This window comes from Siphateles boraxobius, unplaced genomic scaffold (genome assembly GCF_051911475.1).
Source record: "Siphateles boraxobius isolate OS27281-9 unplaced genomic scaffold, OSU_SipBor_1 61, whole genome shotgun sequence".
In the NCBI taxonomy this organism is placed as follows: Eukaryota; Metazoa; Chordata; class Actinopteri; order Cypriniformes; family Leuciscidae; genus Siphateles; species Siphateles boraxobius.
In genome coordinates this window covers 7,792,691-7,819,888 of record NW_027509188.1, presented here as the reverse complement: position 1 = coordinate 7,819,888, position 27,198 = coordinate 7,792,691, and the positions used below count along the sequence as shown (strand labels likewise).

The window sequence follows — 27,198 nt, the reverse complement described above, 5'->3', positions numbered from 1 at the left end:
GTTACAAAGGGAAAAATCCAGAGATTAAATGTTTAGAAATAGTTGTGGAGATCATCATGGCCACCATGCCAAAGTCCCCTCAGATCCTGCAGCAGATCCAGCAGCCAGTGGTGGTGGTGGGTCTCTACTGCACAGGGAAGTCCTACCTGATGAAATGCCTTGCAGGAAAACAAACAGATTAAGCCCCACACGCAGCGCTGATAGCATCCAAAAGCTTGTTTGAAACATCATGCAGTTACACAAATTTAAGGCATTGTTTTTTTGTGTGGCATTATCATGGTTTGCGTTGTGCAGCACTATTGAGTCCAAGACGAAGGGCATCTGGATGAGGTGTGTGTCTCACCCCACTAAAGCAGGAACCACTCTGGTGCTGCTGGACAAGGTGATGTAAAAAGCAGAGTACTGAAACACAAATAAAAGTAACATCAAATGTCACAAGCAGTTTTAATGGTTCAACAATACTTTCACTTTCAGAGCAGAGATACCCTTATTAAGATAGAATGTCACATTCAGCATGTTGTTTGCTTTTGAGAATGAAAACATTAATTAAATTAATAGTTTGCTAGTTTGTTGTTAATAGGAGTCAGTGAATGCACTTTCTTAAAAAAGTGTATTGATTAATGTATTGCAACATATTTACTTAATTTGTACACTAGATTACACTAAACACTAGATTAATGATTTGAGATTAATCTCCAGTTTTTCTAACTCCATGATTTTCTTTCTCTTTTCTCAGGGAGACTCAAAGCATGACACCAACATCTTCTGTCTGGGTGTGTTACTGAGCAGCACTCTGGTCTACAACAGTCGAGGGACGATTGACAACAGGGCTGTAGAGGAGCTGCAGTATCCTTCTGACAACCTAGACAAATGAGTACAAATACATCACAACATTGTAGTCAAAACAAGGAGATGTCTCTTGCTCCACATTGCCATGTACAGGTACAGTCTATTATGAGGAAGTGCATTGGGTTTATTTTGCATTGTTTTTTTTTATTCATTATTGAGAAAGTCACAAAAAGGCACACAAAGGGGGAAAAGGGGTTGGGGGACTTATTTACATCTACTTACCTACATCTACATCTACATCTATCTGCTTCCTTCATAGCTAGACTTTGTGATACTAAAAAGTATTTTAGAAATGGTGTTGAGAGTTTGCTTAGTACTTCATGGAATGACACATTTGTTTTGTTAGACTATGAATCATTTGTTGTAGTTTGAAATTCACTTGACATTCCTGACATGTTTGACATGCCTGAACAAACTGTCAGATTTGTTACTGAACTAACAGAGTGCATTAATGGGGATTTTCACAATATGCAATGGAAGGTTTGCTAGTGCCGAAATCAAATAACTTGAAGGAAAAGAGAATCTAGAAGTGTGTGACTGCATTAGTGGGTGTAAATAATTTCTTCATTCTTTGTTTTTAGATTTTAGGAAGGGCACCATAATGATAATGAACGGGCAGTTTTTATTAAGAAATAATAAATAAGCACTTAAATAAAATAAAAAAATGTACACACTAAAGATGTGTTATTAATCATTGGCAATCAAGTCACATGTACAATTTCAAAGACATGAAACAAGCAGACACAACCATTCAGTTCACTGCAAGTCAATAAGAAGAAATGGGGCCGGATTCAGAGGTGTGGTTTTAAGGGTGGCTACCAGGAAGTAACTGCTCTCAAACGGTGTCCTTCAGAACTCAAGAGAAATCACAGAGAGCAGGTACGTTTTTAGTAAGATTACAGCTCTCTCTTATACCTCAGGTCTCTTTATGTCTCTGTTCTGTGTTATAACCTTGTTTGTAAAGGAAGCATGCATTTAATAGTTATCTAATAAAAATGTATGAATATATATATATATATATATATGTATATATATATATATATATATATATATATATATATATTAAAACAAATCTATGAGTGTGTGTATATATTGGTAAAACGTCAAATAATAGCCAGGGCTTTTATTTTCCCAAATCGTCGAACTGCAACGGCTTGTATTTGAGACAGGCGTCTATATGAGACAGGCCTTTATAATTTAGTGTTGAAATGTTGTTCACTGAGATGTTGTTCCTAGAGTCTCTAATCTCTAAAAATCTCCAAATGCTTTACGTGAAACTGCGGTCTTCCGACCTTTTATTATCGTGTCAATTGATTTTGATTAATATGCGCGAGGGAGAGAGAGCAAGACAGCGCTAGTGTTGTTTGAAGACGTGAGTGCGCACGCGCGGCCGGGGCTCTCTCTCTGCTCGTTTGCGCCCTGCCCACGTCACTCACCGATCAAAAAAGGCTTTGGCGGGACACAAATTTGCTTTGGCGGCCGCCAAAAAGCAGACGATCTGACGGGGTTTAGAAGATGAAATACAACCCGAAACTAAAAAACAGAGCCGGCCTCTATTTGAGACCGGCCTTTATTTACCCAAACCTGTCGCCACACCAGGCGTGTAAAAGAGACAGGCGTCTATTTGGGACTCGGCTATTATTTGAAGTTTTACGTATATGTCCGAAAATGGCCTCATAATGTAGGTGTACTCAGAATTAGCAACATTATGAGAAAATCCAAACTGTCTGAGATGGGGTTAGAGGTAGGGTATAGAAAATAGTATTAGCTCAGTATAAAAACCATTACACCTCTATAAAGTCCTTGTAAATGTACCAAAATGTAAGTGTATGTTTGTGTGTGTAAGTGTGTGTGTAAGGACCATGGATAAACCAGTCTGCTTGATTGACACTGGGTCAGAAGGGAAGCTGTGTGTGCAGGAGTCAGCACTACAGATCCTGCAGCAGATCCAGGAGCCAGTGGTGGTGGTGGCCGTGGTGGGTCTCTACCGCACCGGGAAGTCCTACCTGATGAATCGCCTCGCAGGGAAACAAACCGGTTAGAACTATACAAGCAGCAACATCCATCCTAGCCTTAAACAGTAATCACACTCAACATGCAGTCATGGTGATAATGTGCCAATCTCTCGATCACAGGTTTGATGGAGAAGCCAGGTTCATGGTGTGTTGTACACTGTGCATAATATCTGGTAGAATAGCCATGACAATGTGACTTACAGCCTAGTCTCAGCCTCAGACGTCACACCCACAGAATGATAGGTGAACATCGAATGCATATGTCACACTTTTCTGGATACACTTCAGGAGTTTCAAAATCGTGATCTGATAAAAATCATCAATCAAAAATTAACCCTCTGGGGTCTGAGGTGTTTTTGGGGTCCTTGAGATGTTTTGACATGCCCTGACATTTGTGCTTTTTTCAGTTGCTTATAAACATATTAATTGCAAAGGTGTAATTACACTCTATTTAGCACAAACAGGGCTACCATAATATGTGAGCAAGATGTATGTACATGTTTGTATTTTTGAGAGAATATTGTTTATGCATGGTTATTGAAAAAGCTACAACTTAAAGTGTCTGAAATAAGGCCACAACACACATACTAAATATGTGTCCACAAGACTTTTGACTAATGGGTGTTGTTGCCTAGAATTTTTGCTTCAAAATGATCTGAAAATCATCCTGCCTAATCATTCACATAAAACAATACATTGATTTAAATTTTACAAGACACCTTTTGTTTAGAAAGGCAATATATACGTGGAGGCGTGTTCACACCTGAGAAGACAAAGGCCGGATAATGTACGAGCTGCATATTAATGAGCCTTTCACACAGCTGTGTCACTGGGTACCAAAGAATGTGACCTCAGACAAAAGAAATTATATATATATATATATATATATATATATATATATATATATATATATATATATATATATATATATACAGGTCCTTCTAAAAAAATTAGCATATTGTGATAAAGTTCATTATTTTCCATAATGTAATGATAAAAATTTAACTTTCATATATTTTAGATTCATTGCACACCAACTGAAATATTTCAGGTCTTTTATTGTTTTAATACTGATGATTTTGGCATACAGCTCATGAAAACCCAAAATTCCTATCTCAAAAAATTAGCATATCATGAAAAGGGTCTCTAAACGAGCTATTAACCTAATCATCTGAATCAACTAATTAACTCTAAACACCTGCAAAAGATTCCTGAGGCTTTTAAAAACTCCCAGCCTGTTTCATTACTAAAAACCGCAATCATGGGTAAGACTGCCGACCTGACTGGGTCTGCAATATTTCAGTTGGTGTGCAATGAATCTAAAATATATGAAAGTTTAATTTTTATCATTACATTATGGAAAATAATGAACTTTATCACAATATGCTAATTTTTTGAGAAGGACCTGTATATATTTTACAATTAGAAATTGTAACCAATTACAAATAGGTTACAATTACAACAACAATTACAATTTTAACAATAATACAAGTGTATTCTTTCTTTGTAAAAAGTATACATTTTATCATACCTATTAAAAAAGGTAAGGATTCATTGGTTTGAATATTGGAACAAACACTATAATAACATCTCAGTTGATAATTCAATATACCTACTTTATTTTTGACAAAACATCCCATACTATAGTATATTTAACATATGAGCAGAAATTGGCGAACAAATGCTTACCTATTTAATGTGACAGTAGTCTTTTTTCACAGTCAAAACTTTATAATTTGGGGGGTGGTGATGGCACAGTGGATCAGACACATGCCTTTGGTGTGAGAGACCCGGGTTCGAATCCACTGTGAAACACCAATGTGTCCCTGAGCAAGACACTTAACCCCTAGTTGCTCCAGAGGTGTGCGACCTCTGAAATATAGCAATTGTAAGTCGCTTTGGATAAAAGCGTCAGCTAAATGAATAAATGTAAATGTATAATCTATCCAAAACCAATCACGAAATCTTGGCTAAACATTCATATTTAGTCTGTAACATATCGTGTTTATGATATTATATTAGTATGTTAATTAGCAGTTTGTTGCTTATACAGACATTTTATTTCAACATATTTCAGTCTATTTTTACTCATCTTAGTAGGCTAAAGCAATATAGTTTCGATGTGTCCATGTAAAAATAACATGTTTACTAATGAAGATGCGAGAGTGAATGAACGGCACAGACACGCGCTGAATAACTGTAGTAAACAACGCGCGCGCGCCTGTGTCGTTCATTCATCATTTAGCCTACACACAGACACGCAATTCATATTTAAACAGTCTTTTTGCGGTTTACAGACACTATTCAATATCGTGATTCAATATCGAAGTCTGTAGTGCGAGAGCAACGACGGAGCCGAGCGGTGAGTAAGTAGGTCAAGTGCAAAATGACGAACACCTGTCTCTGATTGCAGTAATTGGCGTGGGGAGACCGCATATAAAAGCCGGCTGGTGCAAGAGAGCAGAGAGAGAAGGACTGGGTACTCGTGCACGAGACGTGAGCTGGACGCTGAAAGTGGAAAGAGTGTTACCTGATATAGTGGAAAGAGTGATATTTTAAATAGTGGAAAGAGTAATATATTTATAGTGGAAAGAGTGTTCTCTGAACTTGAACGTGGTTTATGTTAGAGCGCGCACAGCACATTTTTTCTGTTTCTCAACCAAATAAAAGTGTACGGGTCCCAGTCACGCCGACCCCTGTCTTCTTCCATCACACCAACACTGAACCTTCACTACACAGGTATAATGAGCTGGAAAGAAAAAGACTGACATCTCTCTCTTTTCATACAGATTACATAAACTGAGAATATTTGTTGTTTTATATAAATTAATTCATTTAAAAGAAGAGAGTTCAATCTTCATTATGGAAAAACACTCGTTCCTATATGACAAGTATTCGCGGAGTTACAGTTCATTTTCGGACGCGTTTCAGAATGGACTTCACTGACAGAGAGAATGCAAAACTAGCATCATGTTTATTTTTCTTTATTTGACTAAAAGCACAATACTTTGTTTATATTGTGAGTATACACAAAAAAAATTGAAACTTAACAGGATCGAATGATGTATAACACTGACACGTAAGATCAAAATCAACAGAGTATTTTGAATCTCTTTTGCACTCATAAGAAAAAAAGCCAAAGACTATCCCGCCAATCTCAGAGGGTTAAGGGCACGAAAATATAATGTCAATGTCCCAACAATAACTGACCGGCGTGCATCTAATAAATTATTCAATCAAGAACATTATGCAAGTTTACTCCAACAATGGAGACGTGAACTTCCCATACTTTTGAAAATCCAGCGTTTAGTTGATCCTGGTAAGTGCTCATTGTCACCGTTGTAAACATGATGGTTTTCTTCTGACATGAGTTGTTTTGATGTCACGGCATTTGTTTCAAATTGGACCTGTAAAGAACACGACACACACGCCTCCCGGACATCCTGTAGAATTTAAACATGACGTGGAACAAAACAAACTGATTGATTGCGTAACATGTCAGTCAAACGTCCTCTTGGGCAGTCCTTGGCCAAGAAAAGCTGCAATAAGAGTCGAGACCTTCTGCCGTCAGTCTGAAAGTCTGGCTACGTGAAACTACTTGCAGCCTACAAAATATAATAATAAGCTACTAACTAGTTCACTTGTTTACTTTACATTCCTAAAATAAACATTTACACAATATCTAGCAATACTTGTCTTTACAGTGGTTTGGCTAGCCTGGCTCGCCAAGTACTACCGCTCAATTTTTATTTTCCTTTATTACTACGTCTGGGTTTGCTGTATATTCTTGGGTTTTCTCCGATCAATTTTTTACCGATCCAATCAGCGAACAGAGGGCGTGGCTGAGAACGATGACGTCTAGGTGTGCTAGTTTGAGTTATAGACATACGTCACAACCAAACGTTAGCGATTGGTAATGGCAGATCCAGAGTGACTCTGGGAAGATCCAATAGTTTTAAACTTCAACAGAGTACCCGCCTTCAAGGAAGTTAACGCTTGTCAATGGAGAGTGGCCATACTCTCTGTACAAATGAAATGTTTACTTGAGTCTGGTAGAACCAGGCTATGGTTCGGCAGCTGTTTGTCAAAAAGCTTAGGCTACAGTGGAACCATGTTTCTTCTTTTTGCCTCTTAAGTGGTAGTTTTTAATAAACATGTTATCAAGACATTTGTGTTATCAGTCTGTCAGAAGACATGGTTGCTGTCAAAATCTAACAACTACAGATCCTGGTGGAAATTTGTCAGAAAACAATTTTACAGATTATTGTGTTGACCATCTGCCAAACTTTCTCTAGTTCAGCAAGACTGTTATTTAATATGAAATTAAGCAAGCACACAATCTAAATAAGACATTACTCTATTTGACAAGGACAAAATATTTTGGTGATTGATGTTACATGTTTCTTTGCTCTTTCTCTCTTTTAGGATTTGCAATGGGCAGCACCATTGAGTCTAAGACGAAGGGCATCTGGATGTGGTGTGTGTCTCACCCCGCTAAATCAGGAACCACTCTGGTGCTGCTGGACACTGAGGGACTCGGAGATGTGGACAAGGTGACAACAGCCTATATGCAGTAATAGTAATAATAAGAATCACATGACCCACAGGAACCATGACTTAACTTCAAAATAAAAGACATGAACCAAAACCAAACATGACATATCCCCCCCTCAAAGGGCGGCTCTAGACGGGATTATGGAGCCCCTCATCCACAATTCCCACTGTAATCCATGAACCGCTACACAAAATTGCATAGCCACTATATTCCTCAAGGGTTTCTGGGCTGTTGCTTTTGGGCATTAGATAGTTTTAACAGTCCACACACATGGTGCCACAACATCAAAATCCACCTGGGAACATAGTTCACAAAAATCTGCGACATAATCTTCAATGACATGATCACATTGACAGAGGTGCAGGAGGCGTACTGCTGGGTTCATTTTTGGCAGTCTAGCTTTCTGTAATGGTGCTGACATAGAGCCAATGAGGACGACGATTTTATGAACCAAAGTTCCTTTTCAGAACATTTACTCGTATTGCGTCGCTAGACGCTATGGGGAAACTCCTTTTCTCCGAATTTTGAAGCCTTTAATTAAAAATGCAGTGCCACTGCACAGCCTTAACAGAGCGGCGATCTGAGTACGCCCATTGGCCCCCGCAAGCCGTGTTAATTAATCTCTCGCTCTCCGCTGTTCTCTTTACGTCCAGGGGATTGTTTTCTCTCAGTGGATCTGAAAAATGTAAACATTCATATCTAAATAGCCCCCTTCACAGACCGCTTTTGAGATTCGTGTTCGAAGGGGTGGCCTACCAGTATACAGTTCAACCATTCAGACTGTCTCGGGCACCACACACTTTTAGTGCATGGATGCAGCACTTTCCCCCCCTGAGACAGAAGGGGATGCGCATCCTGAATTACTTTGACGACTGGCTCATAACAGAGAGCCGATCTGAGTGCGCCTGTTGGCTGCTCGCTGGGAACTGTATGAACCTATGGCAAAGCAGCATGTCTGCGTGAGCCAATCACTGCGCAGAGCCTGCCGAGAGGGGCACGGCATCTGCCTATAAAAGCAGCTCATTTCGCCATATGAATCAGATTTATTCTCTGTCAGCAACGAACATAATTCTCAAAGAAGCCTTCTCGCCCACGAGGAAGCCAGGCAGCGGAACGAGTGCTGAAGATGGACACTCTCACTATGAGAGCGCGATTCTCACCTCGCTGTGTTCTCCGCCGTTCTCTTTCTCTCAAGCATGAGACTAAAAAACAATGAAGCCACTCCCCATGCAGGCCGCGTTCTTCAAAGACTAGGCAAGGCAAGGCAAGTTTATTTATATGGCATATTTCATACACAATGGTAATTCAAAGTGCTTTACATAGAAGAAATTAAAATAATCAAATGAAATAAGAATAATTAAAACAGTTTAGAATAAAAAAGAGAAGAGTGGTGCATGTGCCAGGCAGACTGAATAAGGGAGCAGACATCTTTGGCAAGGCAGAGGTTGACCTCTTAACCTTCCAAAGGCAACTCTCACTGCCCAATATTCTGTACAAAGAACATGGATGCGCTGGCCCACGAATGGCCCAGTCTTCCCCTTTATGCCTTTTCCCGGTTGCGCTGCTCTGTCAGGTCATCAAACTGATCAGGGAAGACAGGCGTGCCGTCATTCTGGTTGCCCCTTTCTGGCGGACCCAGCCTTGGATCCCCGAGTTTATTTAGCCCCATGGCCAATTTCCCTTAGGAAAGATCTCCTTTCCCCAGGTCAATGGGACAATTTAGCATCTACGACCCAAGATGTGGGGTCTCCACGTATGGCTCCACGTATTTCTCAACGGGAACTTAAGGTCCTCCCAGTGCGTCCTAAACACTATATCTGAGGCTAGAGCTTTGTTCACAAGACGCATCTACGCCCTTAAGTGGTCTGTTTTCTCCAAATGGTGCTCAGCCCGGAGCCAAGACCCAACTTCATGTGAAGTACCGCTGGTACTCTCCTTCTTACAAGAGCTAATGGACGTGGGTCGCACCCCCTCCACACTCAAATTCCACGCTCCCGTGGCCGGCTAGTCTCTGGGTAGAAGCAACCTGATTGTCTGCTTCCTGAAAGGGGCGCGGGGGCTCAACCCGTCTCATCCTCTTACCGTACACTCTTGCTATCTATCTACGGTCGTTAGGGCCCTCAAAAGCACAAGTTATTATGCTGTCTGCTATTCCCGATTTGGAAGACCTGACAACATTCACCTGACAGCTGAAAACTCATCTCTTCCGTGAACACTTAACGTCATAAAAAAAAAAAAACTTTCCTTTTACTTTAATCCTCCCTTGTCTGGCTTATGCTACTCTGAGCAATGCCTGAACTTTGTATTTTGAGCACTTCTTGCATTTTTTTTGCCTCTTCACGATGATTCGCTTGCTTTAGTCCTCATTTGTAAGTCGCTTTGAACGAAGGCGTCTGCTTAATGTAAATGTAATGTAAATGGAAGACGAGCGTCAACTTCACTTACTCTGCCCTGTTCAGGCCTTAAGAGTATACATAGAGCGCTCTGCCCATTTCAGACAGTCAGAGCAGCTCTTTGTATGCTTCGGTGGCCGCACCAAAGGGTTTCCGGTCATGATGCAGAGACTATTCCGTGTCGGCGTCAGAGCTCACTCCACCAGTGTCAGGATTCCACCAGTTTCATCCACTCATTCACTCACTCCGCCCACTTGTTCATTATTACCCGAATACTAATGACCATCACCTGCACCTCTTCATCACATCTCCCTTAATTTCAGCTCCCCTTCACTCACTCATTGTCTGGTATCGTCAATACATGACTCACATACTCTCTTATGCTACTTACCCGCTACTTACCTGCCTTCCACTGGACTTCATGCAACCCTTGCCCTCAGAACTCTTCCTCAGTCTTCAGCCATCCGTCTGCATCCGTCCCTGGGATCTTTCACCTGCATCTGCAATAGAGACTCTAGTTAATCATCAGCTAAGTTACCATTCAACTATCATATGTCTATATACTCACCATATCTCCGACTGCTTCTGCAAAACCTGTAAAATAAACTATTTCACTTACCATCAGTCTGACCCCTGTTCCATCCGTGACAGAAGACCAGACCAAACATGCAGAAACCAGCGGAGCCCGTGGAGAATCCATCACGCGATTGCTTTTCTGAACTCATTCAGGCCGTTTGCCAATCACTACTTTCTTCTCCACCTACCGATCTACCCTCCGTTTCCGAAGATGTCATCCACTCTGCACGTCAGCGCTCACTTCCGCAAACATCTACTGCTTCGTCAGCTGCCTCTGCGAGTCCCATGGCCCGACCAGTGACATTCACCGGAGAGGCGGAGGACTGCAGCGTTTTTCTACTTCAAACCTCAGTAAACTTCCAGATGCAAGCACACCAGTTTTCAAACAATTCAGCCTGAGTCGCCTTTGTTATCTCCCTGTTATCCAGTCGAGCGCTCCAATGGGCACAATCTTTATGGAACTCCAGTTTCGAACTTTATGCAACATTTCAAGGAAGTGTTTGGTCAGACAGTCTCCGATCTCTCTGTTCACGATCAGCTGTTCAATCTCCATCAGGGAAACTCCTCGGTGAGTAATTATGCACTTCAATTTCGCATATTTGCGGCTTCGAGTGGCTGGAATGAAACCGCTCTGATAACTGCCTTCCGACATGGTCTCAACCCCGACATCTGACAGCTGATTGTGGTATTTGAAGACTAGGAATCGAGAGCCTCATTCAGAGAATCATTCGGCTATCCCAACATTTGTCTGCCTGCAATAACCCTGCTTCCGCTGTATGTCCTCCGACCTCGGCTCCATCATTCGCTCCTCCAGCACCCGAGCATATGCAAGTTGACTCCACTCATCTCTCTACTACGGAGCGGCAGCGTCGCGTTAAACATCACCTCTGCTTGTACTGTGGGGGTGATAAACATCTCATCAGCACCTGCCCAGTTCGACCTCAACGCCCAGCGTTAAGCACCATTCAAATTCCTGCCAAGATTGCATCTTTGAACTGTACTACTGTCCATTTATTAACCTCTCATGTATGTGTCTCAGCACAAGCCCTCCTCGACTCTGGTTCCACGGGGAACTTCATTTCCACACAACTCCTACAAAAACTGAACATCCGTAAACGCCGAAACCTTCAAGATCTCCGAGTTCAAACTATTCAGGGCAAACCGCTTGGTCGAGGTCGAATTCGCTATTTCACCCCCACATTGAAGCTCTGCGTCGGCTGCCTACACACTGAGGAGATTTCCTTTATGGTGCTGGAGGAGTCCACTGCTGAGCTCATCCTTAGGAGTATGTGGAGGAAGCCCTCAAGTAAGAGTACATTCGTCCATCCACATCCCCTGCCGCTTCCAGCTTCTTCTTCGTGGCCAAGAAGGACGGAGGTTTGAGGCCGTGCATAGATTACCGTCATCTCAACTCTCAAACTGTGAAATTTAGCTATCCCCTTCCTCTGGTCCCATCAGCATTGGAGCAGCTGTGTGGAGCCCGTATCTTCTCTAAACACGATTTACGCAGTGCGTATAACCTGATCCGAATTCGTCGAGGCGATGAGTGGAAGACGGCTTTCATAACGCCCTCCGGCCATTATGAGTACGGAGTCATGCCCTTCGGACTGTCCAACGCTCCAGACGTCTTCCAGGGATACATGAACGAGGTTTTCAGAGAATATCTCAACAAATTTGTGGCTGTCTACATTGACGATATTCTCATCTACTCTTCTTCCCTCGCTGAACATCAACGTCACGTCTCTCTTGTCCTAGAGAAACTTAGAGCTCCTCAACTGTACCTCAAGCTGTAAATATGTGAGTTTCACACCACCACAGTTCAATTTCTGGGCTACGTCATTGACCAACTCGGAGTTCAGATGGACCAGAGGAAGGTGGAAGCTATCCGGAACTGGCCCCAGCCGTCAACTGTAAAAGATCTTCAGCGATTCCTAGGATTCGCCAATTTCTATCGAAGATTCATCAAGAACTACAGTCACATCAGTGCTCCTCTAACATCTTCTCTAAAGGGCCGTCCCAAGTCTCTGTCCTTATCTCCTGAAGCCACCATCGCCTTTCAACACCTCAACGAGGCCTTTCAAACCGCTACAATCCTGGTTCATCCTGATCCTGAGATTCCCTTTGTCGTCGAGGTGGATGCATCCTCTACCGGGGTTGGAGCGGTACTCTCCCAGCGGCAGGGTTATCCTCCTAAACTCCATCCATGTGCCATCTACTCTAAGAAGCCATCCCCGGCGGAGCCGAACTATGATATCGGCAATCGTGAGCTACACGCCATCAAGTTGGCTTTAGAGGAGTGGAGGCATTGGCTGGAGGGAGCTAACCACCAGTTTCATGTCATTACAGATCATCACAACTTAGAATACCTCAGAGAGGCTAAGAGACTAAACCCGCGCCAAGCTCGATGGGCCCTCTTCTTTACCCGCTTTGATTTCCTCGTGTCTTACCGACCTGACAGTAAGAATTGAAGAGCTGATGCTCTCTCCCGTATTCATAGTCCTCCCAGTGAAGATTCATCACGTGAACCCATTCTACCTCCAGCCATGTTCGTCAAACCTATCGTCTGGGACATCGACGAGCAGCTGGCCGAAGAGAACCGTCGTCATCCCGCTCCGCCGGTAGGTCCAGAGGGGCGCGTCTTCGTACCTCGCCACCTTCGCACCGCCCTTCTGGACTCCGCTCATACCACTCCGGGCTCTGGACATCCAGATACCAGGCGTGCCCTCTCGCTCCTCAGTAACCGGTACTGTTGGCCGTCCATCTCCCAGGACGTTTCCAGGTACGTCAGAGGATGCTCAGTCTGTGCCGTTACCAACACCCCCAGAAGACTCCCGGAGGGCAAGCTCTTGCCACTTCCAATCCCTCAGCGACCGTGGTCTCATATTGGGGTGGACTTCATGATTGACCTGCCCCGATCCAGCAACCACACATGCATCTTCGTTGTTGTGGATCTTTTTTCTAAGGCCTGCAAGCTGATTCCATTACCAGGACTTCCAACTGTTTTCGAGGCCGTGGAAGCCCTCTTCAATCATGTGTTTCGGAACTTCGGTATTTCCAAAGATATTGTCTCGGACAGAGGTCCGCAATCCATCTCTAGAGTGTGGCTAGCGTTCTTCAGACTCCTCGGGGTAACGGTCAGCTGTCTTCTTGATACCACCCTCAGACTAACGGCCAGACTGAGCGGAAGATCCAGGAGATTGGACGGTACCTGAGGACCTACTGCCACCAGTACCAGGACAGCTGGAGCCAGTTCCTTCCCTGGGCTGAATACGCCCAGTACTCCCTTCGGCAGTCTACCACTGGGCTCACCCCCTTTCAGTGTGTCCTGGGTTTTCAACCTCCTCTCTTCCCTTGGTCGGGTGAGCCCTCAGAGGTTCCAGCTGTCGATTACTGGTTCCATCAGAACGAGAGGGTATGGGACTCGGCTCACGTGCATCTCCAGCAGGCAGTGCGGAGGCACAAAAACCAAGCAGATCGTCGGCGCTCGGAACCTCCGCAGTACCAGCCTGGACAGAAGGTATGGCTTTCGACCTTGGACATTCGCCTCCGCCTGCCTTGCCGTAAGCTGAGTCCTCGATACATTGGTCCATTCACCGTACAGAGGCAGCTGAACGACATCACCTACCTGCTCAACCTTCCTCCTCAATACCGGATCTCACCTTCCTTCCATGTGTCTCTGTTAAAACCCTTCACTGAACCTGTCACTCCTCCTTCCACAGAACCTGTTTCAGCGACGTACATCCTCCTCCGGTCCCCATCGAAGAAGAGCCCATCTACCTGGTCCGCACCATCTTGGACTCACAGCGTCGAGGTCCAAGGCTGGAGTATCTAGTCGACTGGGAGGACTATGGCCCAGAGGAGCGGTCGTGGGTTCCTCGCGAGGACATTTTGGATCCAGCCTTACTCACCCAGTTCCACGCCGACCATCCTGATCGCCCAGCTCCCAGGCCTTGGGGTAGACCTCGTCGCCGTCCCTGTCCCTCCTCTCAGTCGCCAAGAGCCGCCTCGGAGGAGGGGGGTACTGTCAGGATTCCACCAGTTTCATCCACTCCTCCCACTCATTCACTCACTCCGCCCACTCGTTCATTATCACCCGAATACTAATCACTTGCACCTCTTCATCACATCTCCCTTTATATTCAGCTCCCCTTCACTCACTCATTGTCTGGTAAGGTCAATACATGACTCACAGACTCTCTCATGCTACTTACCCGCTACTTACCTGCCTTCCACTAGACTTCATGCAACCCTTGCCCTCCGAACTCTTCCACAGTCTTCAGCCATCCGTCTGCATCCGTCCCTGGGATCTTTCACCTGCATCTGCAATAGAGACTCTAGTTAATCATCAGCTAAGTGACCATTCAACTATCATCTGTCTATATACTCGCCATATCTCCGACTGCTTCTGCAAAATCTGTAAAATAAACTATTTCACTTACCACCAGTCTGACTCCTGTTCCATCCGTGACAACAAGAGACGTGGCCTCTTCCTGGGCGTGGTCCAGTGGTGTGTCTATTGGCGACATCTGTGCGTCCACCTTCGCCAGACTTTACAACTTGGAGGTATTAAAATTTTATGCTGCAGGCACAAGACCTCTCTGTCTAGTTGGAGTTGACCTCAGAGCGAGCTTCCCCATAGCGTCTAGCGACGCAATACTCATTCCCGTTATCTCAGGAAACCGAGGTTAAGTAACCAAGATGTTTTGTTTATTCCAAAAGTACAAAATAAACAAAGAATTGACTTGGTGTGTGAACTAAACTTTAACAAACATAAACTCACCAACAATGGGTAACACAAACAAAACTAGAAAAGAAACAATAGAAACATGAGGGCTATAAATACACAAAGATTAATGACTAACAAGGGACACCTGTGTACAATCAAACAATGAACCAATGAGAACACATCACTAGATGTTAACACACTCTTTCAAGACATTGAGTCTAACCCCCTGTTCTGATTTGCAACAGTACTATTTCCGGGAATGATACAGGCAGACCTGGAGGTGATGGAAGCTCTTTCACAGAAAAGGTTGAACTGGTTCAAAAGAAAAAAAAATTCACAAACCGGAAATCACTAACCGTTCATGTGTTAGTTTCTGACACATTTTTACCACTGGGGTGCGCACAGATCCACTATGCTGTCAGGGGTTTATGTATGCTAACAATCTTGCAATGTCATTCTTTGTCAAATTATTGTATCCAATCTGTCTCAGGGGGACTCAAAGCATGATACCAAGATCTTCTCTCTGGCTGTCCTTCTGAGTAGCACTCTAGTGCTGAACAGCCGAGGGACGATTGACAACAGGGCTATAGAGGAACTGCAGTATCCTTTAATTCAAACATTATACATTTTTCGAGTTGACATTTCATTTCATTTACAAATTTTCCAGGGATGTCTCTGAAAAAGGGATGTGTGCTCAAAGCATTTAATCCACTCTTTATCAGCTTGCGCACAGCAGCTATTATAAGGCATAGATAATTAATTTATCTAACATTCTATAAATTTTGATTCATTTACTTCATAGATATCCTTCTCTGATATATCCATTCTTCTCTCTGTTTACTCTAGTGTTGGTGTTTCTTTTCATAAGTACTGTACTCTGCACACTGTGGTATTGTTTGTTGGTATAGGAGCAATTTAATGAATATAGGGCCCGATACCGATATTTTTTGTGAATGCCCAGTGAAAAGGAACATTTGATGAAGTAGATGTAAACATAGTACTGTAATCTACACTTTCCATGACTAAGTAATCACAGCAACTGACAATCATAACCATGTTTCAACAGTTCCACTTGGTTAATATTTATTTCATATGCAAAGGCTTTACCCGATCATAGCAGTGAGTATTTAAATAGACACGTCCCTTTAAACATGTTTACATCAGAGGGTCAAAACCAGGGTAGAAAAGTTTTTGATGTAAAACTCTTACTAATATTTGGGTGGGTATCTCAGAGTATATGTCGTGGTATGTACTTCCGAGGCATTTAAAGTGCAGCTGTCACAATCCTCAGTCAGCAGACATATCCCCACAGCAAACTACATTTACCAAAATCCTCTCTGGTTATCACCTGAGCACACTCCTTAATCACAACACCTGTCTGCCATCATCCTCATCAATTCTGCTCTATAAAAGGCAGCACCACACTCACATTTGTTGTCTGGTCTTGTCTATACCAATAGAAGGACTTACCCAACTATTCACCTTGGAAACTTACCTGTCTTTAGTCTGGCTTCATATCCTGCCATTACTTTGTCTGCACCACACACCAGTCAGCACCTGCAACAAAAAGTGAACTGTGAATGCTAAAAGCTAAGTGCATTATGCTGTTTTCTGTGTTCTCTGTTTGCTTATTGTTCAAACCTGAACCATCTCCAGATATGTCACAGAGCTGACTGAGTATATAAAGGTCAAATCATCTGATGAGGATGAAGACGACTCAGAGTTTGTTAAGTTCTTCCCTAGTTTCATCTGGGCTGTGAGGGACTTCACCCTGGAACATAAAATCAATGGCAAATACGTGACTGAGGACCAATACTTAGACTATGCCTTGACGCTGAAACCAGGTAAGATTTAAATTGAGGCTTTAAATGACCTGATCATCATTGAGAAGAGTATGTAAGAGATACTGTACAGCCAGCCAGAAACAAAAAATAAACCCTGAGTCTGTATTATACTGGGGGGCTTTATTACACCATCATAACCAGCTGGCTGCTTTCTTTGTTTACAGTTTTAGAAAATATCACTGAGTCTGGAAAAAAATTAACTTAAACTTATAATATAATGTCTGTTCAAGCTTGCAAGTAACCAAAAGCAACTGGGAATGGCAATTTACAAGCAACATTGTATTGTACAGGGCTGTATGTTAACTTTTTTTGCCCTGGTGCTACAGAGGTTGAAAATTTTGTAGCACCGGCCGAAGAGTTGTAGCACAAGTATAAAAGTCTGTTATCATCCCTGAAAACAAACAAGTAATGGAGTTCATCACTTAAAGAGGCATTGATGTTCCATAAAATGCACAAAAAATACAATCCATCACAAAATTTGTTTTAAGACAAACTTTTTATTTGCTAAAAATGGAAGAGTGCAGAAACATAGCACTTCTTACATTTTTACTTTACCTCTTACTCAACTTTACACATCAAAGTAGAACAGATCTGTGGGCAGACATCACTAAATAAAAACTCTTGTTCGCAGAATATTGCACTAACCTACCCTTGACACTTCTCTATGGGGCTGTTCACACCTGGCCACTTCATGCATTTTCTCCGATCGTGAAAAGACCAGCTGTAAATGCCCTCCGAAACGCATTCGAGACGGATTTGAATCCCACTTCAGGAGGTGGTCTGGGCTACATTCCAGATGAAACTGGACAAGTGTAAATGCTCCTCTTTTGCTCCTTATGCTTTTACTCCTCCTAACAATGCTAAAAAATAAACGTGTGAGAGCGTGTTATAGGCTATATGTCATGTTATAGCCAGATATGACACACGCTTCACCATAATTCAGTATCGTTCATCAAACCAACGTGCAAACTATCGCAAATCAAAGTGATAAGTCGCAGACGCTTAACACACGATCATATTCTTTAAAAGTAAAGAAACAAAATGATCTTTCCAGTGCTGTTGCTGCTCTCTTATTGCAGTCTATGATTTTGAAATTAGCTGATGATCAATAAAATTCAGCTCATATCTGTTGCTTTCGGTGACGTGAATCCGCATATAGCGCAGGAATTGAAGATTGGCTTTTAACCATTTTGCGAAAACACACATGACTAGGTGTAAATGGACTCGTTTTGAGAAATCAGATAGCTATCCGATCTTAGAAAACGCATGAAGTGGCCAGGTGTAAACAGGCCGATGAGACTAATAGTGTCAACAGTTGCATATTTTCTTTAGTTTAGTGCATAGTGTGTGTGTCACAGATCAAGTTCACTTTATTTGTATAGCACATTTACAACAGCCACTAGGCTGACCAAAGTGCTTTACAGAACAACCAGATTAAAATATAGTAAGACCTGCATAACAACACATAAAACACAAATAAGAGCAGCAAAGCTAAGCGAAACCTTAAAACCGGAGTGACAAAGCAGTGTCAGACTCAAATAAAAAATAGTAAAACAGGAGTAGCAAAGCAGTGTCAGACTCAAATATAGGATCTACAAAACAAGAGCTGTTGGTCAGCATTGAAAGTTAACCACGGAAAATCCTTTTTCCACTCTGTGTTATATCTATAAATTTTCCATTTTGTTTCTCCCTTACTTTGATTTGGTAAAATTGCTTCTGTCGATTCTTTCTCGCGGGCTCGTTTGGGGTTTTCGTGGATCACTTGAAAATAGCGCTTCATTTTCTCGTCAACTAGCAGCTGCGTAGAAATTATGGGCGCGTAAGGAATTGTCGGAAATGGAGTTGGACAAAATGTATCAATGCAGCCAGGACACGAGTTTTAATCACACAATGGACCAAGTATCTACCAAGTATAATAGCAGTGCGCCATCAATCTCGCACGCAAATAAGCACAACAATCACTTCACACTATTAAGCGGCTGTGTTATGAACACGCATAACGCGTGCTACAGTGGTAAATTTATTCATCGCACAGACCAATTTTTTTTGTAGCACTTTTTTCTTTTTACAGCACTTTTTTTTTTTTACAGCACTTTTTTTACAGCCCTGAACCTCTTTAACAAAGAGGTGTTTTGTATCTTTTAAAGGCACTAAAAGAACAGTTAAAGAGTTCAACCTTCCACGGGAATGTATCCGAAATTATTTCCCGTCCCGGAAGTGTTTTACTTTCCCGTTTCCAACCAACCCAGAGAATGTGTCTCGTCTGGAGAGCTTGGATCCTACTGACCTTTCCCCAGATTTCCAGAAGGTCTCAGATAATTTCTGCAAGTTCATCTTTGACAGGAGTGAAGTGAAAAAGCTGAAAGATGGACACACAGTCACAGGCAGAGGTGATTCAATAGGATATATGATGTGATGTGACATTTGTAAAATAAACATTAATATATGATTAATCTACTATATTCAATCACACAAGTGAATGGCTCAACTGCCCAATTGCTTAACTGCTGTCAACAGAAGAACCATGTTTTGGTTCAAAAACCTAAGCTTGTATTTATTAGGTTGTGTGCTCATTGCACCATAATGCCCCATACCAGTAGGGAGACTAAATCAAAATGTTCTTCCATATTTGTGATGTAATTGCACTGAACTAGGAGACACAATGTAAGCTCCAAATCTTCAGAAGAGACTGGCAAATGCTAACTATTCCCACAAAAAACTAGAATAAATTGAGTTATCATTTGAGCTATGACTGTTTATGACACTTTCTGAACTGCATGATAAAAATCTATAGCCACCCAGTTAATTTTCTTGTGTCTGACCCTTCTCCTTCCCTGAAGTTCTTGGTCAGCTGGTGAAGACATACGTGGACACCATCTCCAGTGGTGAAGTTCCATTTCTGGAGAATGCTGTGATCGCCATGGCAATGATTGAGAATGAGTCTGCAGTGAAGGAGGGGCTTCAGGTTTACCAGAGTGGAATGGAGAAGCTGAAGGACTCCTTCCCTCTGGAACTGAAGGAAGTGTCCTCAGAACACCAACATCTCAGCAGCTTGGCGACACAAACCTTCATGAAGCGTTCCTTTAAGGACAGTGAAGGGAAATTCATGAAATGTCTAGAGGTAATGCCCAGTAAATAATGTATAACTCATATTAATCTGTCTAACTATCTATCTTTCATAGCGTCTGAATCACCTTTTGGACTCCAAGTAAATCAAGGGCCTAGTGCCGAATTGCCTAGTCCCTGTGCCGAATTGCCCCTATGTCACCTTAGTTGCCTGGCAGATGCTAAGCAGGAACACCTCGAAGCTCCTACGTGACTTTAAAAAGATCTTAACTCAGATCAACTCCCCCCAAGGCAGGCACAAAAGGGCATGTGGCACAGTACATTGGGAAAATGCACCCAATATACATAGACACGGGCATTCTCTTAATTTAACTCATAATTAATTCATCCCAGAATGTATAGGAAATATTCCTGTGTGTATGTTTGTCCCCACATTATATTAGCCAAGTTACAACTTTTGAGTAGTTAGTTAAATTTTAAATGCTTATATTCATATGTGAGAATTACTCATTCCTTTAATTAATTATATTATTTTTACAATCCTTTGGGGTAACAACTACCAATTCTGACACCATCATAAAACATGCAAATTGGGCTGTCAGAAGGAGACAAAGTAAACGCTCCCGCTAAAAGTTTCTACTTACTATTGGTCATTTCACACAAAATAGATGTGGACTGATTTATCCTTAAAGGAGCATTTCACCCGTGGGAACATTAATCTTTGTTGAAAGTGGGTAATATATGTAGTCGAAATGTAAAAAGAAAATTCGAATTTGGTGCTTTCTTGACCGAGTAAAGACAGAAAGTAACTTTAGGGTGAATTTGTATGGAAAACCTCAACTCCCACAATGCACCACATTGCACAGCTTTGCAAGCCACTCTCACTAATCCAGAACAACTGTCTTGGTGCTTAGCGTGCCACGTTGGTATAAGAATATAATAGAATATAAACACTAACTTTACAGTCAGACGTCCGTTTGTCCCTGCAGGCTTTGGCTGCGTTTCCAGTTCACCTTTGGGACATACCTGTCAACACTCCCGTTTTCCCCGGGAGTCTCCCATATTTCACATCCATCTCCCGCCCCGTTCCTGTTTTGTTATTTCTCCCGTGAAACTCCCGTAATTTGTATGGACCAAATCTCGTTATATGCAGGGATGCAAACGGCGGACTTTATTTGAATGCAAACATGTTGTTAAATGCGTAGTTTAAGCGCGCTGTATCTTTTTTATGGGCATGATGAGCGATGCTCAATTTACAAATGAATCACCCTTTTTTTTTTTTTGTCGATTCTGTTCAAAGACTTCATCAAACAAGTTGGCAGATCTGTCTAAATCGGTTTGCGAATCAGTTTGAATGATCTGTTCGGTTTTCTGCACGCACTGATTCACTGAAGCGCTTTCAATTCACACTCCACTCGGAGTCGTAACAGGAAGATTTAAGAACATCAAGAGCGTTGGATGAAGTGGCCGTGGACCTACAGTCTAGTGAAAGCAAATGTGCAAATGCATCATATTTTTGCCAGCGATGAAGATCTTTATTAGTTGAAAATCTTCGTATGCTGTCTGTCTGTGAATGAATTATGCCACAGGACGATACATTCGATTTCATTTCATTCAGGTAATACATTTTACAACCAAACAGATTATTACGCCACGATTGCACCCCCCCGCCCCAGCTCGAGCTAGTCCGGGCTCCTCGTCCGCGACAGGCAGGTCTTCTGCCTCCTGCTCCTCCATCAGCCTCAGCTGCTCTTCACTATATTGCGGCTCGTAAAGATAGCCACAAACATCGGATTCGAGCAGCAGATTTTCAAATTCCTCTTCTTCCATATCATATTTTGTTTCTTACGTCATTGTCTTAACTTCCTATCTCCACAGTGCTTGTTAGCTTAGCTTACAAACAAGATGGCGGATAATGATTTCTGTACTTACAAGTGAAGTCCCACCCACTGATCTATAATAGGTCTGTAGCGTGAGTGGGTCCCACCCCCTGGATAAATGATGAGCTAGTGTTTGTAGTCTTAACCCTTATACAAAGAAATTGGACTTCCTGCTTTTTATGACACAAAATGACGATTTTTACATCATAAAAAGCAGGAAGTGGAACACTTAAATCCTTATTTCTCCCATCTCAGGGGAAAATAAGGGAATAAACCATGACCATTCAAAAATATGTCTGAGTTTCTAAAGATACAAAGCTTAATGCAAATGGGTGAAGTGTCCCTTTAAAAGAAAATGACACAAGCTCATCTTCGCTATTTTTTTCCGTCAGCTTATTTTCCTTTCCTTCAGATGAGACGACATCTTGATTTTCGGCAACTTTGCTTTCAAGTTAACCTTTTAAACTTCCCTTTTTGCTACAAGCTTTTATACTGTTGAGTACTCTAGTAAGTAATCTAATAGAACAGAAAGGTTATTCTTCATAGCCAGAAGAATAGCCTTTCTTGAGAGTTGATAAGAAGAAGAATCTTTCTTGAGAATTGATAAGAAGATCGTACTGTCGAACAGATCAGTCGATTTAAAATAATTCTAATTTAGATCCTATATATATTTTAGATCCTATCCTAAATATAATTCCTATATATTCATAGTTGATTATAATCTGTTGATTAATTATCTATCTATATCTCTATATATATCTCTATATATATATATATATATATATATATATATATATATATATATATATATATATATATATATATATATATCTCTATATATATATCTATATTTTTTACACACACACGGACTATGTATTTCCTTTTTTAGGTGGTTATTAAGGCTACAATTGATCATAACGTGTTATGATTAATTGTGTACATATATATATATATATATATATATATATTTATTTATTACTTTTGAGCTAATTTCTTACACTATCTACCTATCTATCAGGGCTGTAAAGTGATTAAAATGTTTAATGTAAAATAATTAAATGATGTGCTTATTAATTAATGTAATTAATCGCGCATCAAATTTGGCAATTGCCTCCTAAAGAATTTTAAGTCATTATTGTTAAATGAGAAAAGCATAAAATAGACATTATAAAAAGTAGCTTTTAACTTGGATCAAACATGTACTGAACAGAAAAACAGACTCGAAACGTGAAAAAATAAACTCAAAACATTACAACAATACAACAATAATAATTTATTTATTGAACTGCTGTAGAAAAACAATATCACATTTGCACTCGTAAAACAGCACTCGTGTGATATGATATAAATATATGCTTTATATGATAAGACATAAAAATGAGACAGAAACTCACAACCTCTACTGGTAAAACAATTCTGTAGTATTTGTTGTCAAAGAAAAACTGTTATGGAGAAAAATAAGATAGTATTGGATGATGCCCATTGTTTTGGCTGTAATTATGAATGTATCTGAAAGTGAATCAAAATCTAAAAAAAATTGTTTTAAATGCAATTTAAAATTTATATTACTTTTTTTTTCTTCTTTTTTTTCAATAGTTGTAGCCTCTAAATGGTGTTTAAAGTTTTCTGTTTCTAATATTTTGTGTGATGCTGCAGGAAGACATTAATAAACTCTTTGATGAATACCTGTGCCAAAACGAGGATGCTTCTAAAAAAAGATGCGAGAATCTCCTGTCATCCCTTTCTGCACCAATGACAGAAAAACTCAAGAAAGGATTTTATGCCAGATCTGGTGGTTATGTTCTCTTCTCCCAGGACTTTAAAGACATTGTAAAGAAATACAAAATCCAAGCCAATAAAGGAGTCAAGGTGAGTATCAACATTTTACACAATTGCTGCAACATCACAGGTTTCAGATGTTTTCAATCTATAAGAGGTTTGTCATGTTTTTCTAGAATATGTGTTCATAGAATGTGGGAAACAGTGGATTAGGCCCCCCAGTTGAGAACCACTGGTCTAAAACTACCTGATGAAACTGCATGATCCGCTATTAACATTTCATTTGACAAAAATGTGTTGGTTGTGATGTAAAATCAAATTGCATGACACAATATATAACTGAACCTAGCTTTATCTTATTATTGTTATTTATTATTACTAGCAGGAGCATTATATTCTCACTCATCATTAGTAACATTAGTTGTAGTAGTGGTGGTACTAGTCTCATAGTAACATAATAACAATAATAGTAGTAGTAGCAGTTTTCACATTATCATATGTGTGTTGTCCACAGGCAGAAGACACACTTGAAGAGTTTCTGAAGCAGAAGTGTGTGGATTCTAACGCCATTCTGCAGGCGGACAACAAACTGACTGAGAAGGAGAAAAAGATTATGGGTGAGTTATTTGCATCCTGGAGGAGGTAACAATAGCAACATCAAGCTGAGAAAGTGAAATCTGAACTCATGGCATCTTTGCAGCGAAACTAAGGAATTAATAATCGAGTGCAGTTCAATTTACCCATTGACAGGTATTTAATTAACACTTTTTTTTTTTACACTTTCCATTAAACTTAATTTAATTTTCTTCGCTTCAACATCTTCTTCCAGAGGAAAGAGATAAGGCTGTTCTCCTGGCTCAGGAAATAAATACTAAGGAACAGAAGCAGCGGCAACTCGAAGAGAAGATGGAAGCAGAGAGACGGAGTAACGAAGAGAGGATGAGACAGATGAAGGAGAAGATGGATGAGGAGATCAGGCTCCAGAGAGAGGAGGCTGAGCGTGCCTTGGACAGCAAACTGAGGGAGCAGGCTGATCTGTTGGAGAAGGGCTTTGAGGAGAAGGCAGACAAGATGACAAAAGAGATGGAGGACTTCAGGAAGAAGAATAAAGAAGCAGAAAAGAAAAGTGACAAGCTGTTTAAAAATATGATAAAAAACATGAACAAAAAACATGATGAGAATATGAAGCTAATGATGAGGCAACACAGTGAGCAGATGAAGGCAATCATGAGCATGCCGAGACCTAAGTCAGACTCCTCCGCTCTACTCTTATGTCTGCTGCTCGCCGGTCTTGGTGGCGGTGGTTCAGGATCAGGTTCGTGTTCGTGTCCCTGCAGCTGTTAATGCAGCTTTAAGCCATTTTTGCATTTGTGCAAACTTCTACCAGATTTAGCCACTTGCCATAATGCCTCAACCCCACCTCTTATCTATCTATCTATCTATCTATCTATCTATCTATCTATCTATCTATCTATCTATCTATCTATCTATCTATCTAGCTATGGCACTCAGCATGGAACGGGGAAGTATGGGGGCCACCCTTAGTTACGTTTGAGGTCTGGTACAAATGACATATAAATTAGTCTATACATAAATTACCATTTATAAATTAAATTATAATAATGTATCATGCTTATATCTGGGCCTATAGCCTATATATTTTTGTAACATTAGAATATTTTGTCAGAACCTCAAGTAAATTGCATGTTGTTTTGTTTTCAGAATCATGGGAGAACAGTGATCTCTACTTAAAATTAAGTTTGAATCAAATTATGTTTAAAATAATATGTAATATTTCTGGCATCTAACTTACACTATTACGGTTTCTAATATTATTATGTAGAATGTTACAGACTAGGATGAAGTCTTCATGTACATTAAAATAAGAAAACCTTTCAGAATCCTGCATTATAATTGTCCCAAATCCTTGCTAAAGACGTGGCGCTTATCATCAAGTGTGCCAAGTTCTTCAAACCACGGCTCTCTAGCAACCCTCAATTGTCATTAATGTCAGACTGTACGGCAGTCAAGGCTCATAAAAACATATGTACACAAAATTTTTTTATCAGAGAGTACAGTTTTATATCATTAGTCCGTGACCCGTTCGGTGACTGTGTGCTGCATTTAAAGACGTGTGTGAAACAAGTGGTGTTTTTTGTTTTGTTTTGTTGTCGTACTAATTGCGTCATCAGGTTCTCTACTCCGACTAGTTTTTGATTTGATGTTGTCATAGGAAAAGTCATACTGCCCCAGCTAGAAATTATACGTTCTGAGAACGTCCCCGCTGGTGTCAAGGACTTTGCCTTGTAACGTTCCCACAACGTTCCCAGACAGACATGATGTGGACCCAGCAAACACAGAACGTTCCCCTAACGTTCCCGTATGGTTCCCATTTGGTTATTTTTTTGCGAACCAAACAAGAACGTTCTAGGAACGTTCCCTGTAGGTTATTTTTAGGTTTAATTTTATTACCTAAGGAGAACGTTCTGGGAATGTTCCCTGTAGGTTCTTTTTAGGTTCTATTTTTATAACCTAAACGGAACGTTCCCAGAACGTTCCCTGTAGGTTATTTTTAGGTTTACTTTTATTACCTAAGGAGAACGTTCTGGGAATGTTCCCTGTAGGTTATTTTTATGTTTCATTTTATAAGGAGAACGTTCTGGGAATGTTCCCTCTAGGTTATTTTTAGGTTCTATTTTTATAACCTAAACGGAACGTTCCCAGAACATTCCCTGTAGGTTATGTTTAGGTTTAATTTTATAACCTAAGGAGAACGTTCTGGGAATGTTCCCTGTTGGTTATTTTTAGGTTTAATTTTATAACCTAAGGAGAACGTTCTGGGAATGTTCCCTGTAGGTTCTTTTTTTAGGTTCTATTTTTCTTAAACAAATTAAAAGGTTGAAAATGTTTGCTTTAATAGCAGTGATCAAATGCTTAATTACATGACCATTATCAGGCAGTAGAGAGCGCTCATTGATTGGCAAAGTCTTTTTTTAGTTAATTAAAAATTTGTGCAGCCAAGTTTTCTTTTTTAAATTTACTTTTGAAAACAAGAGCTATAATTAAATAAACAGATTATTGCAAAGATCGCTTTCAAAACCTTTTTTTTTTTTTTTGCATATCTCAAAATTAATGGTCATTGCATTTGACATTGATAAAAATTTAGTTTTTACTGTTTATTTTTTTAAATAGTGCAAGACATAAAGGATGGTCATACACAATGTTTTAGTGTTGCCTTACCATTTTTCTTGAAGTTCCCCAACATTGCGATCAGGTCTTAGCAAATTGCCAGTCATTTGGTTCTTCGGACCAAATGGTCCCGAAGAATTTAAATAAAAAAATGTGTAAAATCATAGCTTCATCGGAATGGTCCGAAATTTGGTGACTTTGTTGGTACTTGGTATATGAACACCCCAAAAAATTGGTGACAGGATTTGAATAGTCTAAGTGGTTGTAAAAAAGAAAATGGTCACACTCAGGGTCTTCGGGACCAAATGGTCCCGCCATAGGAAATG

At 40.8% G+C, this 27,198-nt stretch overlaps 1 protein-coding gene across 1 annotated transcript; it reads left to right on the top strand.

The window, feature by feature from the left end:
• The first annotated feature begins 1,686 nt into the window (after positions 1-1,686).
• Positions 1,687-25,584, top strand: LOC143718296 (guanylate-binding protein 4-like). The gene is made up of 10 exons (XM_077209352.1): positions 1,687-1,728; positions 2,696-2,886; positions 7,290-7,417; positions 15,605-15,714; positions 16,771-16,958; positions 19,106-19,348; positions 19,799-20,079; positions 23,561-23,773; positions 24,198-24,300; positions 24,513-25,584. The coding sequence occupies exons 2-10, from the start codon at positions 2,712-2,714 to the stop codon at positions 25,025-25,027; spliced, it is 1,956 nt and encodes a 651-aa protein (XP_077065467.1). The 5' UTR covers positions 1,687-1,728; positions 2,696-2,711; the 3' UTR covers positions 25,028-25,584.
• Positions 25,585-27,198: the final 1,614 nt, after the last annotated feature.

Coding starts and splice junctions, on each gene's coding strand:
- LOC143718296 (XM_077209352.1), top strand. CDS start 2,712: ATGGATAAACCAGTCTGCTTGATTGACACTGGGTCAGAAGGGAAGCTG. Junction 20,080..23,560: donor AATTCATGAAATGTCTAGAG/GTAATGCCCAGT, acceptor GTGATGCTGCAG/GAAGACATTAATAAACTCTT. Junction 24,301..24,512: donor GAAGGAGAAAAAGATTATGG/GTGAGTTATTTG, acceptor ATCTTCTTCCAG/AGGAAAGAGATAAGGCTGTT.